The sequence below is a fragment of the Lepidochelys kempii genome, chromosome 1 (genome assembly GCF_965140265.1).
Source record: "Lepidochelys kempii isolate rLepKem1 chromosome 1, rLepKem1.hap2, whole genome shotgun sequence".
Classification (NCBI taxonomy): Eukaryota; Metazoa; Chordata; order Testudines; family Cheloniidae; genus Lepidochelys; species Lepidochelys kempii.
The window spans coordinates 2,707,507-2,727,238 of record NC_133256.1 but is presented as its reverse complement, the minus strand read 5'-3'; the positions used below and the strand labels follow the sequence as shown (position 1 = coordinate 2,727,238).

The 19,732-nt window shown below is 45.4% G+C and overlaps 1 protein-coding gene across 1 annotated transcript; it reads left to right on the top strand.

The window, feature by feature from the left end:
• The first annotated feature begins 13,754 nt into the window (after window positions 1-13,754).
• On the top strand, window positions 13,755-15,264 carry LOC140916209 (olfactory receptor 52P1-like). Its single transcript, XM_073357505.1, has 2 exons — window positions 13,755-13,800; window positions 14,282-15,264. The coding sequence occupies exon 2, from the start codon at window positions 14,326-14,328 to the stop codon at window positions 15,262-15,264; it is 939 nt and encodes a 312-aa protein (XP_073213606.1). The 5' UTR covers window positions 13,755-13,800; window positions 14,282-14,325.
• The last annotated feature ends 4,468 nt before the right edge of the window (window positions 15,265-19,732 follow it).

Below are 19,732 nucleotides of genomic sequence, written 5' to 3'. Positions count from 1 at the left end.
CCAAATTCCTCATTCTTTTTATGGATACAGACCAACATGGCTACCCCTCTGATACTTGTTACCGAGAAAAAAAGACTGAAGTGAGAAAAGTGCTGGTCCCAGGCTGAAAGCATTTCTAGCCTGTATATAGAAACCCAATGGACTGATTGTATCACCCGCCAGGATGAAAAGAAAAGGAGTACTTGTGGCACCTTAGAGACTAACAAATTTATTGGAGCATAAGCTTTCGTGAGCTACAGCTCACTTCATTGGATGCATAAAGTGGAAAATACAGTGGGGAGATTTTATATACACAGAGAACATGAAACAGTGGGTGTTACCATACAGAAAATAACAAGAGTGATCAAGAAAGGTGAGTTATTAACAGCAGGAGAGTGGGGGAGGAGAGAGACTTTTGTAGTGATAATCAAGGTGGGCCATTTCCAGCACTTTACAAGAACAGTAGGAGGGGGAATAAACAAGCGGAAATAGTTTTACTTTTTGTAATGACACATCCACTCCCAGTCTCTATTCAAGCCTAAGTTAATTGTACCCAGTTTGCAAATTAATTCCAATTCAGCAGTCTCTCATTGGAGTCTGTTTTTGAAGATTTTTGTTGAAGAATTGCCACTTTTAGATCTGTAATCGAGTGACCAGAGAGATTGAAGTGTTCTCCGACTGGTTTTTGAATGTTATAATTCTTGACATCTGATTTGTGTCCATTTATTCTTTTACATAGAGACTGTCCAGTTTGACCAATGGACATGGCAGAGGGGCATTGCTGGCACATGACGGCATATATCACATTGGTAGATGTGCAGGTGAACAAGCCTCTGATAGTGTGGCTGATGTTATTAGGCCCTGTGATGGTGTCCCCTGAATAGATATGTGGACACAGTTGGCAACGGGCTTTGTTGCAAGGATAGGTTCCTGGGTTAGTGTTTTTGTTGTGTGGATGAAAAAGTGCTAACTCATCTCCAATTTATCAAGTATTTTAGGCTGAGTTTGCTGGGTTTTTTATGTGCTAGGTAATCTGTTTTGACCTCTTTACAACCACTTTTAATCTCTTAAAATCCATATTTTTGTAGTTACACTTATTTTTTCGTTTATCTAAATCAGTGTGCCTTTGAGTGACTGGAGAAAATCTCAGCTTGATTAACACAGACTTGTTGCATATTATTCCCACACCAAGGGGAGGGCAAACTCTGCTAATGAGCTCACATTGTACAGATCCCTGTGCAGTACAAGGCAATATAAATGTGGTTTTATACTCCCGTGGGGGTTGTGAGCCTCAGGAGTTGGGAAATTAGCTGATGTCTTCTGTTTGCTTTGGGTGGCTTGGGTAAACCCTCAGGAAGTTCTGTTTGGGTGTGTGGTCCCTCTGCTGTCATGATGGGTAATAACAGGGCCTGGTGAGGCTGTATCACCAGCAAAGCAGTGTGAACAAGGGCCAGCCCAGTTGGGTGATTTGAAGGGCACAGCAGTTTGCACGGCTCCCAGATGGCTCTCCATAGCTGGCATCCCATAACACTCAGACCCTCTGGAGTGCAAATTAGGCCCCCAGGCTTCTGTGATGCAAGCACAGGGGAGGGACTGCAACCAGAAGAAAAGATCCAGACATAGCAGTTGTTTGGTTCCTTTATCACAGTGTTCTCACCCCAGCAGGGCACGCCTACGTAAAACAAAATAATAAAATAAAAATGTCTCCTGGGCAACTGATTTGGGAATCTCAATAAATTCCAGGTGATTCTGGACTTCCGAGTGGTTAAGGAATCACAGAGTGAGTGGAGAAGCCCCATTTCAGAGGCTACACACAGAAAAGAAAGCCATCTTCAATTGCTAGGCTGAACGGTCTGCAAGATTCAGTTTGCTCTGATAATCTGAGCTCCTGGTATCTGCAAATCATTTCTTCACTCCCTGGGGAGGCTTTCAGGATGAATCTTTCCAGGGTCTATTTTCCGCTCTTCAGAGAGCTCAGGGAATTCTCCAGGAGTCCTGGCCAACCAGAGAGTCCACAGGGACCGTACAGGAGAATCATAAATGATGCTGTCCAGCATGCTGAGTGGGAGATGTGAAATTCCTACACCGATTCTCAGGGCTCTGCCTTCCTGTCACTGTAAGAAGATTTCCTCTCTCTGCTGACCAGGATTTTGGTGAGTTGCGTGTTTCTGCATTAAAGTTAGTGCTCAGGCTTCAGTCAGAGACAAGGAACTGATCTTGAAAACAAGAATTTGTCTAGATGATTTCTAGTCCATTTGTAGTTACAATTTACCAGGTAAATACCTTGGTCTTTCTGACAATACTAAACAGTTCAAGTTGCCATGCTAGTGAATTTCTGCCTAGATGATTCTTGGACTTGAACCTTGGAAACCTTCCTGTGTCCTTCATTCTTTCTCATTAGCTGCCTTTTGGGGGGGCTGTCTGTTTTTTCCTCTGGTTTGCTCAAGTTTTCCAGTTCAGCGACTCCACTGCCCTGTTGGGAAGTGCAGCCAAAGCCTCTGCAGTGGGTATCTGTGTTACCAGAGGGTTCACAACAAGAATGGGTCACACACTGGACAGATTCTGCTCTCACATTCTGCCTTCAGTCGGTCACTCCCATTTGACACTGGTCTCCCTAAGAGCAAAATCAGGGCCCACATATTTGAAGGAAATCCCCAGTTTATGTGTCCCTAACCCTAACAGAATAGCAGTCTCTGGAGCAGGACCTGAAGCCATGATTTTCACATCTCAGAGCTGAAAATTAAAAAGTAAAGGTGAATCTGGTTCCACTGATTTCAATGGCAAAACTCCCAACAGGGGCAGGAATTCACTCTAAATTCACATGTAGGGACTTAAATAAATGCCCTGATTTACACCGGCCATGAGCCTCCAGTGACTTCAACTGGAGTTGTCCCAGGGCCTCTAAGAATGGGTGAGTTTGTTTGTCCTAGAGAAAACTGAGGGGAAAATTGCTGAAATTTCAAACTCACAAGTTTAAAGGTTAAGAACAACGAGGATAGTAAATTTTTCATGGAGCAAGAGGGCTCTGCTTTCTCTGTGCCCCTGCATCTCTGGTTCTGTAGAGGAAATCTCAGCAGAGGAGGTCCAGGAATGCACAGTGTGTGTGTGTGGGCGGGAGGGGGAGTGCACTATCCATAGCAACTCTGATGCAATAAGCAGTGATAACAGAGTGAATGATCCTGCCTCCAGAGTCAATCCTTCCCACTCTCTCAATTTCTACTCTCAACACCCTGCATAGGCTGAGCAGCTGCTGGGGTTCCCTTCGCCTCCGGAGAGGCTGTTCATTCTGATCACCCCTGTTTCACCGGTGCAGGCAGACACTGAGTTTAACCTTGTCTGAGAAGATATTTCTGTGAGCTGTCGCTATCGGGTCTGGCACCTGGTTTTGGTCCTGGGTGAGGGGTGTCACTGTGTGGGAGGACTGGAAGTCGTGAGTGTGGAGGCCCCACATGGAGAGGCAAGCAATGCTCAGGGCTGTGCGGGGAGGCAGGGGGCAGGTGCACACACAAGCGGGCGGCACCGTTGGTTGTTGGGGCATGCAGGTGGTACATGGAAAAGCGGGCAGTGCTGGGGCTTGTGGGGAGGCAGGGGGTGCATGGACAGGCGGGCAGTGTTGTTGGTTGTGGGGGCAAATAGCATAGTCAACACAGAGAAGCAGCAGCTCTGGGAGTTGTGGAGCAATCAGGGGGTATACACAGACAGATAGGCAGTGCTGGGGGGTGTGGGGAAAGGCAGGGGATCTACAAGGACAGGTGGGCAGTTCTGGACCTTGCAAAGTTAGGCATGGGGTGTATATGGACAGTCAGGCAGTGCTGGGAGTTGTTGGGGAAGCAGAGGGTGCACGGACAATCAGGCAAGTGCTGGAGTATGTGAGGGGGCAGGGGTATGTAGACGGAGAGGTGGGGAGTACTGGGGGTTGTGGGGCAGGCAGAGGTTGTTCATAGACAGGTGTGCACCACTGCTGAAATTACTATTTTCATTTTGATTGTTGATTCAAGTGCAACGCTGGGATCTTTCATGGCCCCGAGTACCTGTGGGTGCGCCTCAGGACCTCTTTGCACCTGCAAGCCACAGAACTGCAGCCTGGGTTTCACAAACTTTACTCAGTTTGGTTTCCAATTGTTTTTATTGAATGTTATTTACGTAACTTCAGGCATTTCACCAGTAGAAAGAATCACTGATCTTTGCTCCCCAGCTGGTTCAACCTCCCATCATATTCTGACCCACTGTCTGTTCCCTCCTTCCCCATCCCAGGCTGGCCTGATTCCAAGAGCACCCTCACCCTGGTCACTGTGGTTAGGTGTTTGGCTGTGTGCTGTTCCAGCTCTGCGCACACAACTGGCACTGAGAAATATAGATATGGTGTTTATATTTGTATGATACCTATGGGTATGTGTGCACAGAAAGTATGTGTATATATGAGAGCAATTTATATCTAAACAACAATCCATTTCCAGTCTGGGTGGTGAGGTTTGGCCCTTGTGGCAAATTCCTATTAGGGCAATTACGGTTACCACTGTGTTACTATTGGCAGTAGCTTGAGTGTTCTGAAATACTGGGATTGGCATTGTTACAGTGTGTTCCACAGTCCTATGTGTGTGAGAAGTAAAACAGAAATTTGGAGTAATGCCATTACAGACGCGGCCTGTATGTATAAATGTCTTTATCTGTAAACGTAATGAGTTACTGCACAGTACTGTTCATTCATGTCATTCATCCATTTTGCTGGTTGTCACCTTTGGTAAATTTCACTGGGCAGGAAACAGGAACGGCTTCTCTGATCCATTGGTTTTATTGCTCTGTGATACACCAGTAGCTTTGCTGTGTCAGGATTTAATATTGGTAGCCAGACACTGAACAAGATTGATAGGAATAACTGGTGCCATACTTAGCATCAGTCACACTTTAGGATCAGTAATATCAGGGAATTTATTCGCCCGGTTTATAGTTACCATTTTTTTACGGGGAGATGTCAGGAAATCGATAAAGTGCCTGAAACCACTATGGCTTATAGCTAAAAGCAGCCAAGTCCGCAGGCCCTAAAGTGGCCATGTAGCAAACTCAGCTGACCAAGGCAGGAGGGGAGGGGGTTTTGAGTGCCACGGAAAGGGCAGCTTGACTCCAAACCCTTCCTGATACGAATGGTGTTGAAGTTGCTGATACATGCATTTTAGAAGAGCAGGATGTGCCCCAGGAATATCTATTGGGTCTTCAGGGCTGTAAAATCTGGAAAAACCCACACCTGGTTAATCAATAATCAGAAGGAACATCTTGCTTTACCATTGAAACTGCTTACTTAACAAGTCTTCCTTAAGGGACATGTCATTCTATTATTAATGTATGAAGAAGGGAGGAAAGTTTGAGGTAGTGGGGGACTCTTTTTGGACTCTCCCCCTGGATATATCTTGCAGTCCCCACCAGCAGATGGAAGATTTGGCCACCAGAAGCCTGCCGCTGTTTCACTCGAGAGCCACACTCAGCTTTGGTAATTATCAAGGGTTGGGGGTGTTTTACTAACCTGTTGCCAACATGTGTAAGTGCTTGAGACTAAGTCAAGTTTAGCTTTAAGTGAAAGCACTCTTGTGTCGTCCTGTTTGTGCCAGCCGTTGATCGGTCAGACGGCCGTGTCTCCCCTGATTTATTTCCTGACACCACCTTGCACGGAGTAAAAGTTACTAAGAGCTTCGGTTGAAAGAACCCCGGGTAACAGAATTTGGAAGCCCCAGCAAGGATTGGTAGAGAGGAAGGAGACGGATGGTACAAACAGTTTGTAGTTTGTCCATTGCAATCGGAGGTAAAAAATGGCAGGGTGGGGTCGCTCCCTACAAGTTCCCGAGTCGCAGTTTGCAAGTTATTTTACAGATAAATTCCGTTACTGGGACTCAGAACTCAGGCTCATTGCCTGCTTGAGTGGAGAAATTATGTTCAGAGACAGGGAACCAACTCCAGGATACAGCCCCAAAGATCAGAGCTGCCAGACCTTAACACTCTGCCAATGACACCGTGCAGAAACTGGAGTCCCCTAGATGGACCTGATTCTGACTGGCCATCAGGAAAAGTCCATCTGTCTTACTGGGAGTGATGAGCACTGTACGTGTAACGTGTGCCATCTCTTTTTGGTGATTCTTAAGAAGTAGAGGTTAGGTAGGATATTACTAGTAGGGTTCTATCACTGGTAAAAGACCCCATAACCCCACAAAGGACAAAGCCCTGAGTCCACAGGGAAAGGGATTTTGCTCTGAGTCCACAGGGAATAGGTATTGGCCTGGAGGCCATGGAGCCTGGAGCCCACAGAGGGGTAAAGTTAGGTGCTTTTTGCCTGGTGCCCTAGGAACTGGGAAAAGGTGGGTGCCCTTGAATGTGTGAGTAACAGAGAATTTTGTGCAGGTAACAAATTTGGTGGAGAGAATGCAGGCAGCCTAAGGGCTTTTGGACTGAACTGACAGAGTCTAAGACAGTAAACAGCAGTGAAGTACCTGTGCCTTCTGTCAGAAAGGGTCGCTACCTATCTGGCAGAATGACCACCCCAGAGCAACAAGAGAGAACGGGAACAAAGAAAAGGGACCAGGAGGGGTGGGGGCTAGTTGAGGAGCTCACCTGCCTTGCTAAATGGTTAGTGGAACAAAGCCTATGCCCATGGGAAGGGGTGGTTCAGTGAGGAAAGCAGGATCAGACCCAGACAAGCTAGCAGGCAATGGATAAAGAGATTGAAAAACAGGTATGGAGCCCTGAGGGGCATACTGGCAGGGGTAAGGAAAGGAGTAAGTACAGGCATGGGGAATTCAGATCCCTGGGACAATACTTGGAATGGTAACATCTGATTTGATGAAGGTGTCATTTGGGGAGATAAGCAAGTGATTTAAGGAAAGAGAGTGAGAAGTTAACTCTGCAGAGGCTGGAGGGAATTAAGCAGTTGAACCTTGTACAAATGCTAACAGAGACAGTGTTATAGAAAAATAATTCTTGGTTTCTTGCAGCTGTTCTGAAGGGGAAATGGGCCCTTTTCCGAAGGAATGTTTGTAAATAAGCCAGGGGAAAAGACAGTCTGCTTTGAATCATTTGACTGAACAATTTATTCAAATTCGCTAAAAGAACATACAGGGTTTCTATTGGAACTTAACTGACCCCAAATGTATACCAATGTAATATATGTAAGGGATGTTAAGCAAAAGAGTATGTATGTATCTCTCTGTGTGTGTATATCAATATATTGGGTAAGTCTGTGGAGTTTTTGGGACCTAGGCCGGTGCTCCTGGCTTGTAAAACTCTGATTTGTAGGTTTAAGATAAATTGTTTTTTGGTTTGTTTTTTAAATAATACCATGAAGAATGCAAATTAATCTTTCATTCAAAGTTGCAAAACTGACAGACACTTTTTGCCAGGCACATGTAACTAGTGTTGTTTGGATGCGGTATTTAGCATTTAATCTACCCCAATGCTTTATAAAGTTTGATAGCTTCATAAAGACCAAAGTCATGGCTGCAGCAGGGCAGTCAAACCCAGGAGAATGGGGAGAAATTCAGGATCCTTTATTTCTGGTAACAAAAGAGCAGATAAGAGCTGTAGTAAAAGAATAATACATTAAAAAAAGACATGCCTCTTTGGAGAGACAGCAGGGGTGAGGTGCACAAAAAAGAGAAGCAACATTAGAAACACTGAGCCTTAAGGTGGCTCTGAGTAATCAGACTGTCACTTTGATAAAGGTACATGAAAATTCTGTGAGCACAAAAGAAACAATTACACCTTATGTAAAAATTGACGTGACTAGTCTAATGCTATAGAAGTTAAACTATGAAAGGAAGGTGCATGTTTCCCAGGACACGTGCAGTGTATATTGGAGAAGGGGCAAAAGAAATGCAAACAAAGCATACTACTTCACTAAAATCCTATTCAGGCTCTAAAGGGAGCCACAGTAGGTTGTGCTTATGCTCAAATAAATTTGTTAGTCTCTAAGGTGCCACAAGTCCTCCTTTTCTTTTTGCGAATACAGACTAACACGGCTGCTACTCTGAAACAGTAGGTTGTGTTTTCTTTTTCAGATCGCTGTGTGTTTTGGAAGCAGGAAGTGAAAAGAAATCAAAACTCGGGTGGAAGTTGATTGTGTCCCTTTTAAGAGAGGGTCTCTGAGCTGCTGATGGCTTTGGATCCAAAAGCAAGCCAGACAGCATCTGTGTTAATGCAAACTACCTGAAACCAAAAGGCTCAAATTATGACCCTGTAGAGGAAGGTGGAAAACGAAGTCAAACCTAAAAATAAGAGAGGGAAAGGTTAACCCTACGTAGGAAAAAAATATTGTGTGTGTGTATGCAGTGCTAAAATCTGAAGTTTTGACAGATTTGATGTTAATATTAAACACTGGGATAAATGTAATATCAATAAGTACCCCTATAACAATGTATAGTGAGTCTGATTTTTGGAAAAACCTTTAAGGTCATATGGTAACAATGCTTTTCAGCTATTACCTGTGAATACACTTAAAGCTTAGCACAGCAGAAAAACATTACAAACCTGGTCTGTTGTATAAGAAGGAAAACTGAGGTACATGACCTCATGAATTTAATAACTGAACAGTGGGATAATTTCCCCTAAACCCTTAAAAGGTAAGAGCCATTGAAACCTGGCCTGCCTATAGGAGAAAAACAAAGGAAAGCATGGAGGTAATTCCTCTGATTTGCCTGCACTCAGCAAGGATATTTGTAAATGGAAGGGATATTTTAAGCAATAACCTGCCATCCCAAAAGGGGTAGAAACATGTTCTTTTTGTCTTTCGGAAAATCAGGAAAAGCTGGTACCAGCTGAAGAGCAACCCAGAATACCATGGATCTACTGTCATGATGAAGATTGGATTTTCTGTTTTCTTTTGTTTTGTGGTGGTTGTCTTGTTGCTAGCATTGTTGTGTATTGTGTTACAAAAAAAGGAAATACTGCATCAGGAAGAAAAGGATTAACAAGCATTTTAACTGTATTTACAGAAATGCCAGTCTGTTAACAGGAAAACATCCTTAGGTGGTAAAGGCACATTTAAAAGCAAAATATGCATGAGACACAAGGCTTATCTGTTTGTGGAAATAAAAGGATGGACATACAAAGTTTTTAAAGCACAAAGTGAAATTACCAAGGGAAAAAAAGGGAATGTAAATACACTGGTTACTAAAAGAGTAAGACTTGCCAATTAGTACTTCTTAGTCAACTTCCAGCGTGCAAGCCCAGCTGAATGCACCTGGGTGTTGTGTTACATTGGATGTAAGGAAAGAAGAGCCATTGCAACACCTTCCCTAATACTGTCTCAATGTGAACGACTGAAGGTTATTGGAGTTGCCGAGCAGCCGGGAGGGGTGGGTAGCCTAAAGAAAAGGCTCCCAATAAACGTATTGAACTGCTTTGGGTGGAATTGGATTAGAAGTGTGACTGCTGGATGCTACTAACATAGAGGTACTGGCAAACAAATGAAGTTATGTTATAAATGTTTCTGTCATATTATAGCAATCAGGGGATGTGATTTGGAATTTCATGTACCTGAATTTAAATATAGTCAGTTAAAAATGTCTTATACTTTGTGTTCTCGTGTAATACCTGTGCCCCTTGGAATGGATTTAACTGCTTTACAAACATTGCTTGTACTCCCTGATTTACAGAACCAGCCATATACTGCAGAACAAGAAGGGCACAGACTCATGGTTACCCTTCATCATAATGCCAATGAAATTAAATGGGTATTTGCAAGAATTGGTCAGGACCGGTCACACCACTGGTGGGAAGTCTTATTGGGATGGTCCCCCACTGGCACAGGCATCCTGAATTTGGCTCTACACCCCATCATAGTAATCTTGGGGTACCAAATAGTAGTGGGTTTTGTTACCAGCCTAATGACATGCTGGACCTGGCACACAATCTGGCGATTTCAAGTCCCCCAACAGATGAGTCAGTGGTTACTGCCACCGGCAATTGTACCCCTGGGAAGGAAACATATTGAACTTGTCTCCCCTCCCTCAAATGAGAGAGTAGGCTAAAATGACCGTTTGTTAGTTGCTCTGCTGGTGTGCTAAGTATGAGATACCAAGAAGAAGATCATTTGCTCGGTCTCAGCTGAGAGCCTTGAGCTTTCATTGGATCTCAACTCAGGTGCATCCAGAAAAGGTGTGACAGCGATCATGTAAAGGCCCCCTTGTGTAAAAGGTGACCTTTAAGGAGGAGAACTATAGGGGGAGATGTCAGCAAACCATTAAAGTGCCTGAAATCACTATGGCTTATTGCTAAAAGCATCCAAGTAAGCAGGCCGTAAAATGGCCATGTAGCAAACTCAGCTTGACCTCGGCAGGAGGGGAGGGGGGTTTGAGTGCCACAGAAAGGGCAGCTGAACCCCACGTCCTCCCTGATACAAATGGTGCTGAAGTTGCTGGTTCATGCATTTTAGAAGAGCTGGATGTGTCCCAGGCATGTCTATTGGGGCCTTAAGACTGCAAACTCTGGAAAACCCACACCTGGTTCATCAATAATTAGAAGAAAGCCTCTTGCTTGCCCCTTGGAACTGCTTGCTTAACAATTTTTCCTTAAGGGACATGTCATTCTATCACTAATGGATAAATAAGGGGGGAAAGTTTGAGGTAGTTGGACTCTTTTTGGACTCTCCCTCTGGATACATCTTGCAGTCCCCACTGGCAGACAGAAGATTTGGCCACCGGAAGCCTGCCGCTGTTTCACTCGAGAGCCACACTCAGCTTTGGTAATTATCAAGGGTTGGGGGTGTTTTACTAACCTGATGCGGACATGTGTAAGTGCTTGAGACTAAGTAAAATTTAGCTTTAAGTGAAAGCACTCTTGTGTCGTCCTGTTTGTGACAGCCATCGATCGGTCAGACGGCCGTGTCTCCCCTGATTTATTTCCTGACACGACCTCGTAAAGAGTAAACGCTACCAAGAGTTTTGGGTTGAAAGAAACCCGGGTAAAGTGACACTAATATTTTTTTACCAATTTGGTTTTTTTCCAAACTGTTATCTTCTTTGCTGCCATTTCTTTCTGGTTGTTACCTGAGTGTTGGCAAGGTGAGGGAAGGAGGGGGAAGCAGGGGAAAGTCGGGGAGAGGGTTCAGAGGTGCACAGCTGCCCACCACAGTCTCACATTGCATGCCGGGGATTTAGTCACAGAGTGTTGTGGTTCTTTTAGGGATTGGCTTCTTCTGGCCTTGTTTTGAAATGGGATTAGCTTGATTTTTGACTTATTGTGAAAGTTGGGGTGCTTATATACAGTTTGAAAGTTGGCAATGCTTAACACATATTGTTTGCTTTGACTCAGGTTACCAACCAATCCAGAGTGACCAACAAATCTGTGACCCATCCTCTTCATTATTTACGGTCACCCAATTTTTGTGTCATCTGCATATTTTACCAATATTCAGGCATGAGAAGGGTAAGCAGCTCTGTCGCTGACACATGTCGCTGCTTATACTTCTCAGTTAACAACTAACTTATTGTGATGGGATCCCCGGAGTGCAGCCTGGGACTGTGGGATGGCTGTGCCTCCTTAAGTCCCCAGCCTGGGCCGTGTCTCACAATGCCTTGCGAGTGAAGAGCAGGAAACCCCTCCAGGTGCTGTTATCAGAAGCAAAACCAAATGTGGAGCTCCACACCTAGCTAGATTGCATGAATGCTTCCAGAGCCACTTATGAATTGCACAGGCTGGGAGCTGGGGGGATTTGGCTGATGCCTTTTCCTTTTATCTCAGGAATAAGCCATCTTGCTCTGCTCAAGACGAGCAGTGCGTATTTATTAATTGTTTCACCACATCATCAATGGAAAGTGGATATACACCAGCCTTTGCAAACTTGAACAGATTTACCAAACACTTCAGGAAAGCTCACTGGTAAAGATCAACAATAAAACAAGGTTATTGACTACAAAAGATAGATTTTAAGTGATTATAAGCAATAGGAAAAACGTTAGTTACCATATATATATATATATATAAGTACGCAGTCTAAACTCTCAACCCTATCAGACTGGACAACATCTAGATTACACAGCTTATATTGCAGTTAATCATATAGTGTTTTCACCTTTAAACATCCCCCAGACTCCTCTGTTGGAGTCTTCAATCTTCTGAGCATCCTTGTTGCTGGCTGCATAGGTGGGGAGAAGAGAAAAGGCCAAGCATGGGGCCCCTGTGTTCTTTTTTATACCCTTAGTTCATGTACTTGGAGAACACAAGTCCAGCATATCTGGTGGGCATTGCATAAACCAAGGCTGAGCAATTCTCCTGGTGTGGCCTTATTCAGGTGAGTCATTGCACTGTAACTCCCTTGCTGGACAGTGGCTGCTGATGGTTGTTCGACACCTGCCCAGGCTTTGGAAACATTTCCTTGCTGTTGTCTCTGGGGAGCTGCTGATTCCCAACTTACAGCATGATTTAGTGACAATCATGCAACCTGATCTCCTAATGTCAGTTGCACTAATGATATCCATATTTAGCTAGAACAATGACTTTCAGCAGATCAGAGCCTTTCCCCTGATATCTCACATGGCATGCTTTATATGCAATATCACAATTATACATACATGAGGAATATGGGGGTTACAGAGTGCTCCCCTGAGGTATAGAGTGTCACACTGATGTCTCAGATGAAGATGGGCTCCTGCACGAAAGTCTAACCAAAAAAAAAAAAAAAAAAAGGATGGAACAGAAGTGCAGGCCTGTCAGGGCAGTTTCTACGTGGTTGCGAATCCCGGGACAACCCTCCCCCAAATCCACCACAGAACCCAACCCCACTCCACTCCTTCCCCCAAACCCCTGCCTCTTCCCGTCCTTGCTCCACTCCATTTCACCCCAACCCCTAAGCCCTCTTCCGGTATCCCACCCCGAGTGATGCCAGGAGCTGGTGGGTCAGAGAAGGGCCGAGCCAGTAGAGCTGCTGCCATCCCCTGGCCCTGCATCTCCCTGGCCCCTACCCATCCCCTAATGTGGGGGTGGGGCAGAGAAGCTGGGGTTGGCCAGGCCAGGCCAGTAGCACTGCTGCCCAGCCCCCTGCCACCCTGACCCTGAAGCGTCCCCATGAAGTGGGGGCAGGGTGGAGGAGCTGTGGATGGGACAGCTCTGAGGCCTGTGGCCTTAAATACCAAGACACTTATGGCCGTCATGCCCATTCTGTTGAGAACAAAGTCAAAGCCCAGCAGGATAATGTCTGTTTCCATGGGGAAAAGTTGATTGTTTTCCTACATAGGAATTGCATCATGGATCAGATTTATGGTCCATCTAATCCAGTGTCCACCCTCTGACAGTGACAGCCCTAAATGCTGCAGAAGAAGGTATAAGAAACGCAGCAGCAGGTGGATGCAGAGATGACCTGACCATCCTGAGCGGGTCACCTAATTCCTAACAGCTAGAGATTGGCTTGTGCCCTGAAACACGTGACCATATAGGCTTTCCAAAATATTTATTTATCTGAAATGATTGAAACTGGATAGTCTCATCATAATTTCAACCTCGTATGGAAATGAGTTTCTCAGCCTAATTCCCCTTTTTACTTCATTTGAATTTGCCACATTTCAGTTTAATTGAATGACCTCTTGATATTATGTTATGAGACAGGGAAATACATTCTCCATCTGCTCTCTACCAGTCATTAATTTATAGACTTTTCTCATGTCCCCTCTTATTCAACTCCTTTGTAAGATAACAATCCCAGTCTTTTCAACCTCTCTCCTTGATCCATATGAGAGTTTCCCCAAGCCCTTGATCATTCTCATTGCCCTTCCCTGAACCCCTCTAGTTCTGCAATATCCCATGTGAGAAGGGTGCCCAGTGCTACACAGAGGAGTCCAGAGGAGGGTGAAACACTGACTGACTGATCTCATGGCACTGTATTTTTTGTAAGATTCCCCATTCCACTGTTCCTGGATCCCAATGTTTTTCTCAGTTTTTGTCTGGATTTGAAGTGTAAGGAGGATTTCACAGAACTGTACACCATGACGCCAAGTTCTCTGTCCTGAGCTCATGCAGTTAAATTAGAACCTCGATAGGCATTTGAGGAGTTCAAGCTTTTCCCTCCAATGGGAATACATATCGCAGTTACTGACATCAAAGTTCATCTGCCATCATATTACCCATTCACCTGGTTTGGTTAGTGCTATCTGAGGCCTTCTCTGGACTTGACTATGATCTAAATATTCTGGTGCCATCTGTAAATGTTGGCAATGCACTGCTCACCCCGTTTATAACTATAATATATATATATAAACTATAAAACATTTACTATACTAATTGTTATAAAGAAGGTAACCCCTCTCATTCTGCTCTTCTCCCTTCACAGGCAGCTTGACCTTTTATGAACCCGATCAACGCATCAACCACCTCATGGCAGCTTTCAACCTCACCCCTTCTGACTCTTCAATATTCATCCTAGCGGGCATCCCTGGCCTGGAAGCTGCTCACATCTGGATGTCCCTCCCTTTTTTTACCTTTTACATTATCTGCCTGTTGGGAAATTTCATGGTTCTATTTGTTGTAGGCAAAGAGCAGACCCTGCACAAGCCGATGTACCTGCTGATCTGCATGCTGGCGCTCACAGACATTGGCATGTCTACCTCTGTAGTGCCTAAAGCACTGCTTATATTTTGGTTCAATTTGAAAGGAATTACAATGGATGGCTGCCTCACCCAGTTGTTCTTCCTTCACGCAATTGCTGTTATGCACTCAGCCATTCTTGTGACAATGGCTTTTGATCGCTACATTGCCATATGTGATCCTCTGAGATACGCCACCATCCTTACCAATTCACGAATAGCTAAGATAGGACTTGTGGGTTTGACAAGAGCTGTTCTCTTCATCCTGCCTGAGCCCCTGTTCTTGAGGAAGCTGCCATTCTGTGCCAGCCATATTGTCCCCCACACGTACTGTACGCACATGACTGTGGCAAAGATGTCGTGTGGGGACATCACAGTCAACAGGACGTACAGCTCAGTGACAGCGTTTGTAGTCATCGGGTTAGACCTGACGCTTATTGCCTTATCCTACTGTCTGATTGTCAGGGCCATCCTCAGAATCTCCTCCAAGAAAGCCCACCTGAAAGCCCTCAAAACCTGCACAGCACACATCTGTGTGATGGTGATGTCTTATACTCCCTCCCTCTTCTCCACTCTGACACAGCGGTTTGGTCAGGACATTGCTCCCCATGTTCACATCATCTTGGCCAACTTCTATTTCTTCATCCCCCCCATGCTCAACCCTATCATTTACGGGGTCAAAACCAAAGAGCTTCGTGACAAAGTGGGCAAATACACCTGCAGAATGTGATCACTAGGTGCCACTGACTTTAAACCTGCATGACAAAAGGAGGAAGGATATCTCCTCATCAGTTAAGGGTAATATGTTCCAGTTTGGTTGAGATCAACATTGTGGGAGTTCACAGTCTGAGAACTTCCTCACACCTATCTTATATCTCCATGATCAAGCACTGTTTTGTCCATTGCTAAGTTCCCTCTCTCTGACCATCACCTGATTCCTTTCAGCATCACCCATCAGCCCCCGCTCCACACACCCTGCTACTTGGCCTTTCCATGACTTCCAGATCACTAAAAGATACTGAAACTTTCTTACACACGGTGGCTTTCCATTAGTCCCTGTGTGAACAGGGCTCTGGATCAGTTCTGGCAAACAGAAGCTATGTTTTCTGATAGCCAAAGTCAAAGAAAAAAACTACAAGGCTGAACTTCTTTATCATACGTGCACAAAATGTACCTAATTTTTCCATATCCAATCCTTCAGGAAGCCTGGATGATAAACCAATTGTTTAATTTGGGAAGTGCTAATACAAGAATCTGCTACACGAATTGAGAACATTCTACTGGAGTTTGTTGTTGAGAGTTTTGAAACTGTGTTTTTGAGAACGGGACTGCTGTGTTAAACTATGATATCGCCTTTGAGACAAATAACTTAGAATCATAGAATCATAGAATATTAGGGTTGGAGGAGACCTCAGAAGGCCATCTACTGCAACCCTCTGCTGAAAGCAAGACCAACCCCAACTAAACCATTCCCAAATCTTACCCAACTAAATCAAAACGCACCACCTTGCACAGATGATTTTGGAGTTGCTTTTCAGATGGAATTTTTACAATACACACTGGCCATTTCTGTGGTCAAAGAAACCAAAAATAGGTGTTGAGATTTCATGATGGAGTTTGTGGAACAGGACAAGCGAGTTATGCAGCTCTGAGTTGAAGATCTTGAACACACGGATGCCACTGAGGAGAAAGACTTTAGTGAACTTGGCTTGTTTTCTCTTTCTTTGCTGTCACAACCTTTTGGCAGTGGGGAAGCAGAAAGATTGTTTTCTCAGATGAACTCCATAGTGGGGTGGTTGCCCCACTCCTGAAGAACAGGAGATAAAAGCAGCCCTGGAGACAGCTGTGGCTGAGGAAAAGCAGTTAGAACACCTGAGTAAGTAGCTGACCACAGGTGTGGCCAGCTCAATCAGGGCCCAGCTGTCCATAATAAGAGGGCTGTGGGCCAGAAGCTGAGGAGTCTCTCTCTAGCAGTGGAGAGAGAAGGACCTATCTGCCTGGGAGCAGTGTACCAGAGGTAGAGAAGTGCTGGAGAAAGGCAAGAAGAGCTGGGAAGCTCCAGCCTGGCATCTCCCCAGGCTGCATGCCTTTTGCAAGGCCTAAAGCGCTGCAGGGAAAGGCAGCAGGCCCAAAACCTCCTTGCCAGTGATGGGTGGTTTACAGACTGCGGTCTGCCCCATTGAGCGGGGGCTAGATGGTGAGTGGCAGTAGCCACTGAGGCCAGGTGGGAATAGAGGGTTGGGGGTTCCCCTGGGCAAGGAGACCCAGAGTGTGGGGGCAGTGCCAGGGGGCAGCGCCCCAAGGTAAAGTGCTACCAGGGTCTGGGAGGGATATGGGAGCCTGAGGCAGGCGAACCACTGGCAGGAGGCACTCCATATACCGGAGAGATAATTCCCAGGATGACCAGCAGGAGTCACGGCACTGCTGAGTCCTCAACTTCGCTACAAACCAGATAAAAAGAAAAGTTCACAACAAGATGCAAAAGGAACTTTAAAAAACATTCTTCATGTCAGGGCGTAGATGCAATAGTACAAAATCTGCTGTGAAGAGTTTACATCAATGAAAGAAATGATTGCACGTGTCACTACTGATGTATAACTAGCAGGAGAAATATTCTACTTCTGACGAAGACGGCAGAGATGAAATGTTGCCTGTTGGAGGCTAACAGAAACAAACTAATTCAACTCAAAATATGGACATTGGCGACCATGATTCAATGCCTTAGAAATAAATAATCTCGTAAAGTTACGGTTACAATACTCTCGTACCTATTGTTGTTTTTGCACTACATAAGTTTTGGGCTACATCTCGGTTATTTTTAACACTGTCATTCACCATTTTTGGTTTCAAACATCTCAGTCAGGAGACAAGTACCAGTACTAGGGTTTTGAATGATAATTTGATTTTCATCTCACTTTGTTGCTAATGTGAGTGAACTCCTGCTGGGGCTTGTGGGGATTTTTGGTTGTTTGTTTGTTTTTTGAAAATCAGATCTCTACTATCTATCAAAGAAAAAAATTCATTTGCTACTTGATGTATAGACTACTGTGTTAATATAAAAACCCACTCCTTTGTTTCAGTAAATAGATTGGGCTTCTTTAGGGTTAGTTTTTAAGTGAGTTTGGGCCATTAATGCAGTAGAAATCTGGCAACCACAAGCCCAGAGATATGCCAGAGGCAGCAGAGGAGCACTGAGGCAGAGGTGGGGGGCTGAAGCAGACCAGAGGCAGGAGCTGGGGCAGCACAGGAGTAGCTTCCTGTGGGGAATCAGGGCTGAGCTACAGCACGCAGCTGCGGGGCCAGAGTCAGGACAGTGGGTGTCGGCCCTGGCACAAGTAACACAGCAGCCGAGGGTGATGAGTGGGTGGGGGAAGCAAGGTGGGGCCATCGGCAGAGGGCCCAGCACAGGGAGAGATTGCTAGACAGGAGTGCTTTGAAGGCTGGACTCAGAGAGGGGGCTGTGAACCCGATGCAGGGGGAGGGTGATGCTGTGGGGAAGGTGCCTGCCACCTAGACCTTTAGGGCCTGTGGCCACCCACAGAGCAAGTGTTTTACCCATGGTATCAGCACAGCGCATCCAGGGCTGGGAGAGAGGCCTGGGATGTGTGAGGAACAGACTGAACTTTTCTTGCATCCCAGAGATGTGTGGTTTTGATGTTTCCCGTGCCCATAGAGTGAGATCCTTGTTTCCCTGAACATTTTCCATTTGTTCCTTATTTTTCTTACCATTGCTGTTTAATAAATGAATGTCATGAAGTGATCAGCAGGTCAGGGAAGTGCTGGTGCAGAGAGAGTGCCCCAGAGTGTGGGCCCCCTAGCCCTTCATAGAATCATAGAATCTCATGGTTGGAATGGACCTCAGGAGGTCATCTAGTCCAACCCCCTGCCCAGAGCAGGACCAACCCCAACTACATCATCCCAGCCAGGGCTTTGTCAAGCCTGACCTTAAAAACTTCTAAGGAAGGGGATTCCACCACCTCCCTAGGTAACCCATTCCAGTGTTTCACCACCCTCCTAGTGAAAAAGTTTTTCCTAATATCCAACCTAAACCTCCCCCACTGCAACTTGAGACCATTACTCCTTGTCCTGTCATCTGCTATCACTGAGAATAGTCTAGATCCATCCTCTTTGGATCCACCTTTCAGGTAGTTAAAAGCAGCTATCAAATCCCCCCTCACTCTTCTCTTCTGTAGACTAAACAATCCCAGTTCCCTCAGCCTCTCCTCATAAGTCATGTGTCCAGACCCCTAATCATTTCTGTTGCCCTTCGCTGGACGCTCTCCAATTTCTCCACTTCTTTCTTGTAGTGTGGGGCACAAAACTGGTCATAATACTCCAGATGAGGCCTCACCAATGTCGAATAGAGGGGAAAGATCACGTCCCTCGATCTGCTGGCAATGCCCCTACTTATACACCCCAAAATGCCATTGGCCTTCTTGGCAACAAGGCACACTGTTGACTCATATCCAGCTTTTCATCCACTGTCACCCCTAGGTCCTTCTCTGCAGAACTGCTGCCTAGCCATTTGGTCCCTAGTCTGTAGCGGTGCATGGGATTCTTCCGTCCTAAGTGCAGGACTCTGCACTTGTCCTTGTTGAACCTCATCAGATTTCTTTTGGCCCCAATCCTCCAATTTGTCTAGGTCCCTCTGTATCCTATCCCTACCCTCCAGCGTATCTACCATTCCTCCCAGTTTAGTGTCTTCCGCAAACTTGCTGAGGGTGCAATCCACACCATCCTCCAGATCATTAATGAAGATACTGAACAAAACCAGACCCAGGACCGACCCTTGGGGCACTCCGCTAGATACAGGCTTCCAACTAGACATGGAGCCATTGATCACTACCCACTGAGCCCGACAATCTAGCCAACTTTCTACCCACCTTCTAGTGCATCCATCCAGCCCATACTTCTTTAACTTGCTAACAAGAATACTGTGGGAGACTGTGTCAAAAGCTTTGCTAAATTCGAGGAATAACACATCCACTGCTTTCCCTTCATCCACAGAACCAGTTATCTCGGCATAGAAGGCCATTAAATTAGTCAGGCATGACTTTCACCTTGGTGAATCCATGCTGGCTATTCCTGATCACTTTCCTCTCATCTAAGTGCTTCAGAATTGATTCCTTGAGGACCTGCTCCTTGATTTTTCTGGGGACTGAGGTAAGGCTGACCTGCCCGTAGTTCCCAGGATCATT

Coding starts and splice junctions, on each gene's coding strand:
- LOC140916209 (XM_073357505.1), top strand. CDS start 14,326: ATGGCAGCTTTCAACCTCACCCCTTCTGACTCTTCAATATTCATCCTA.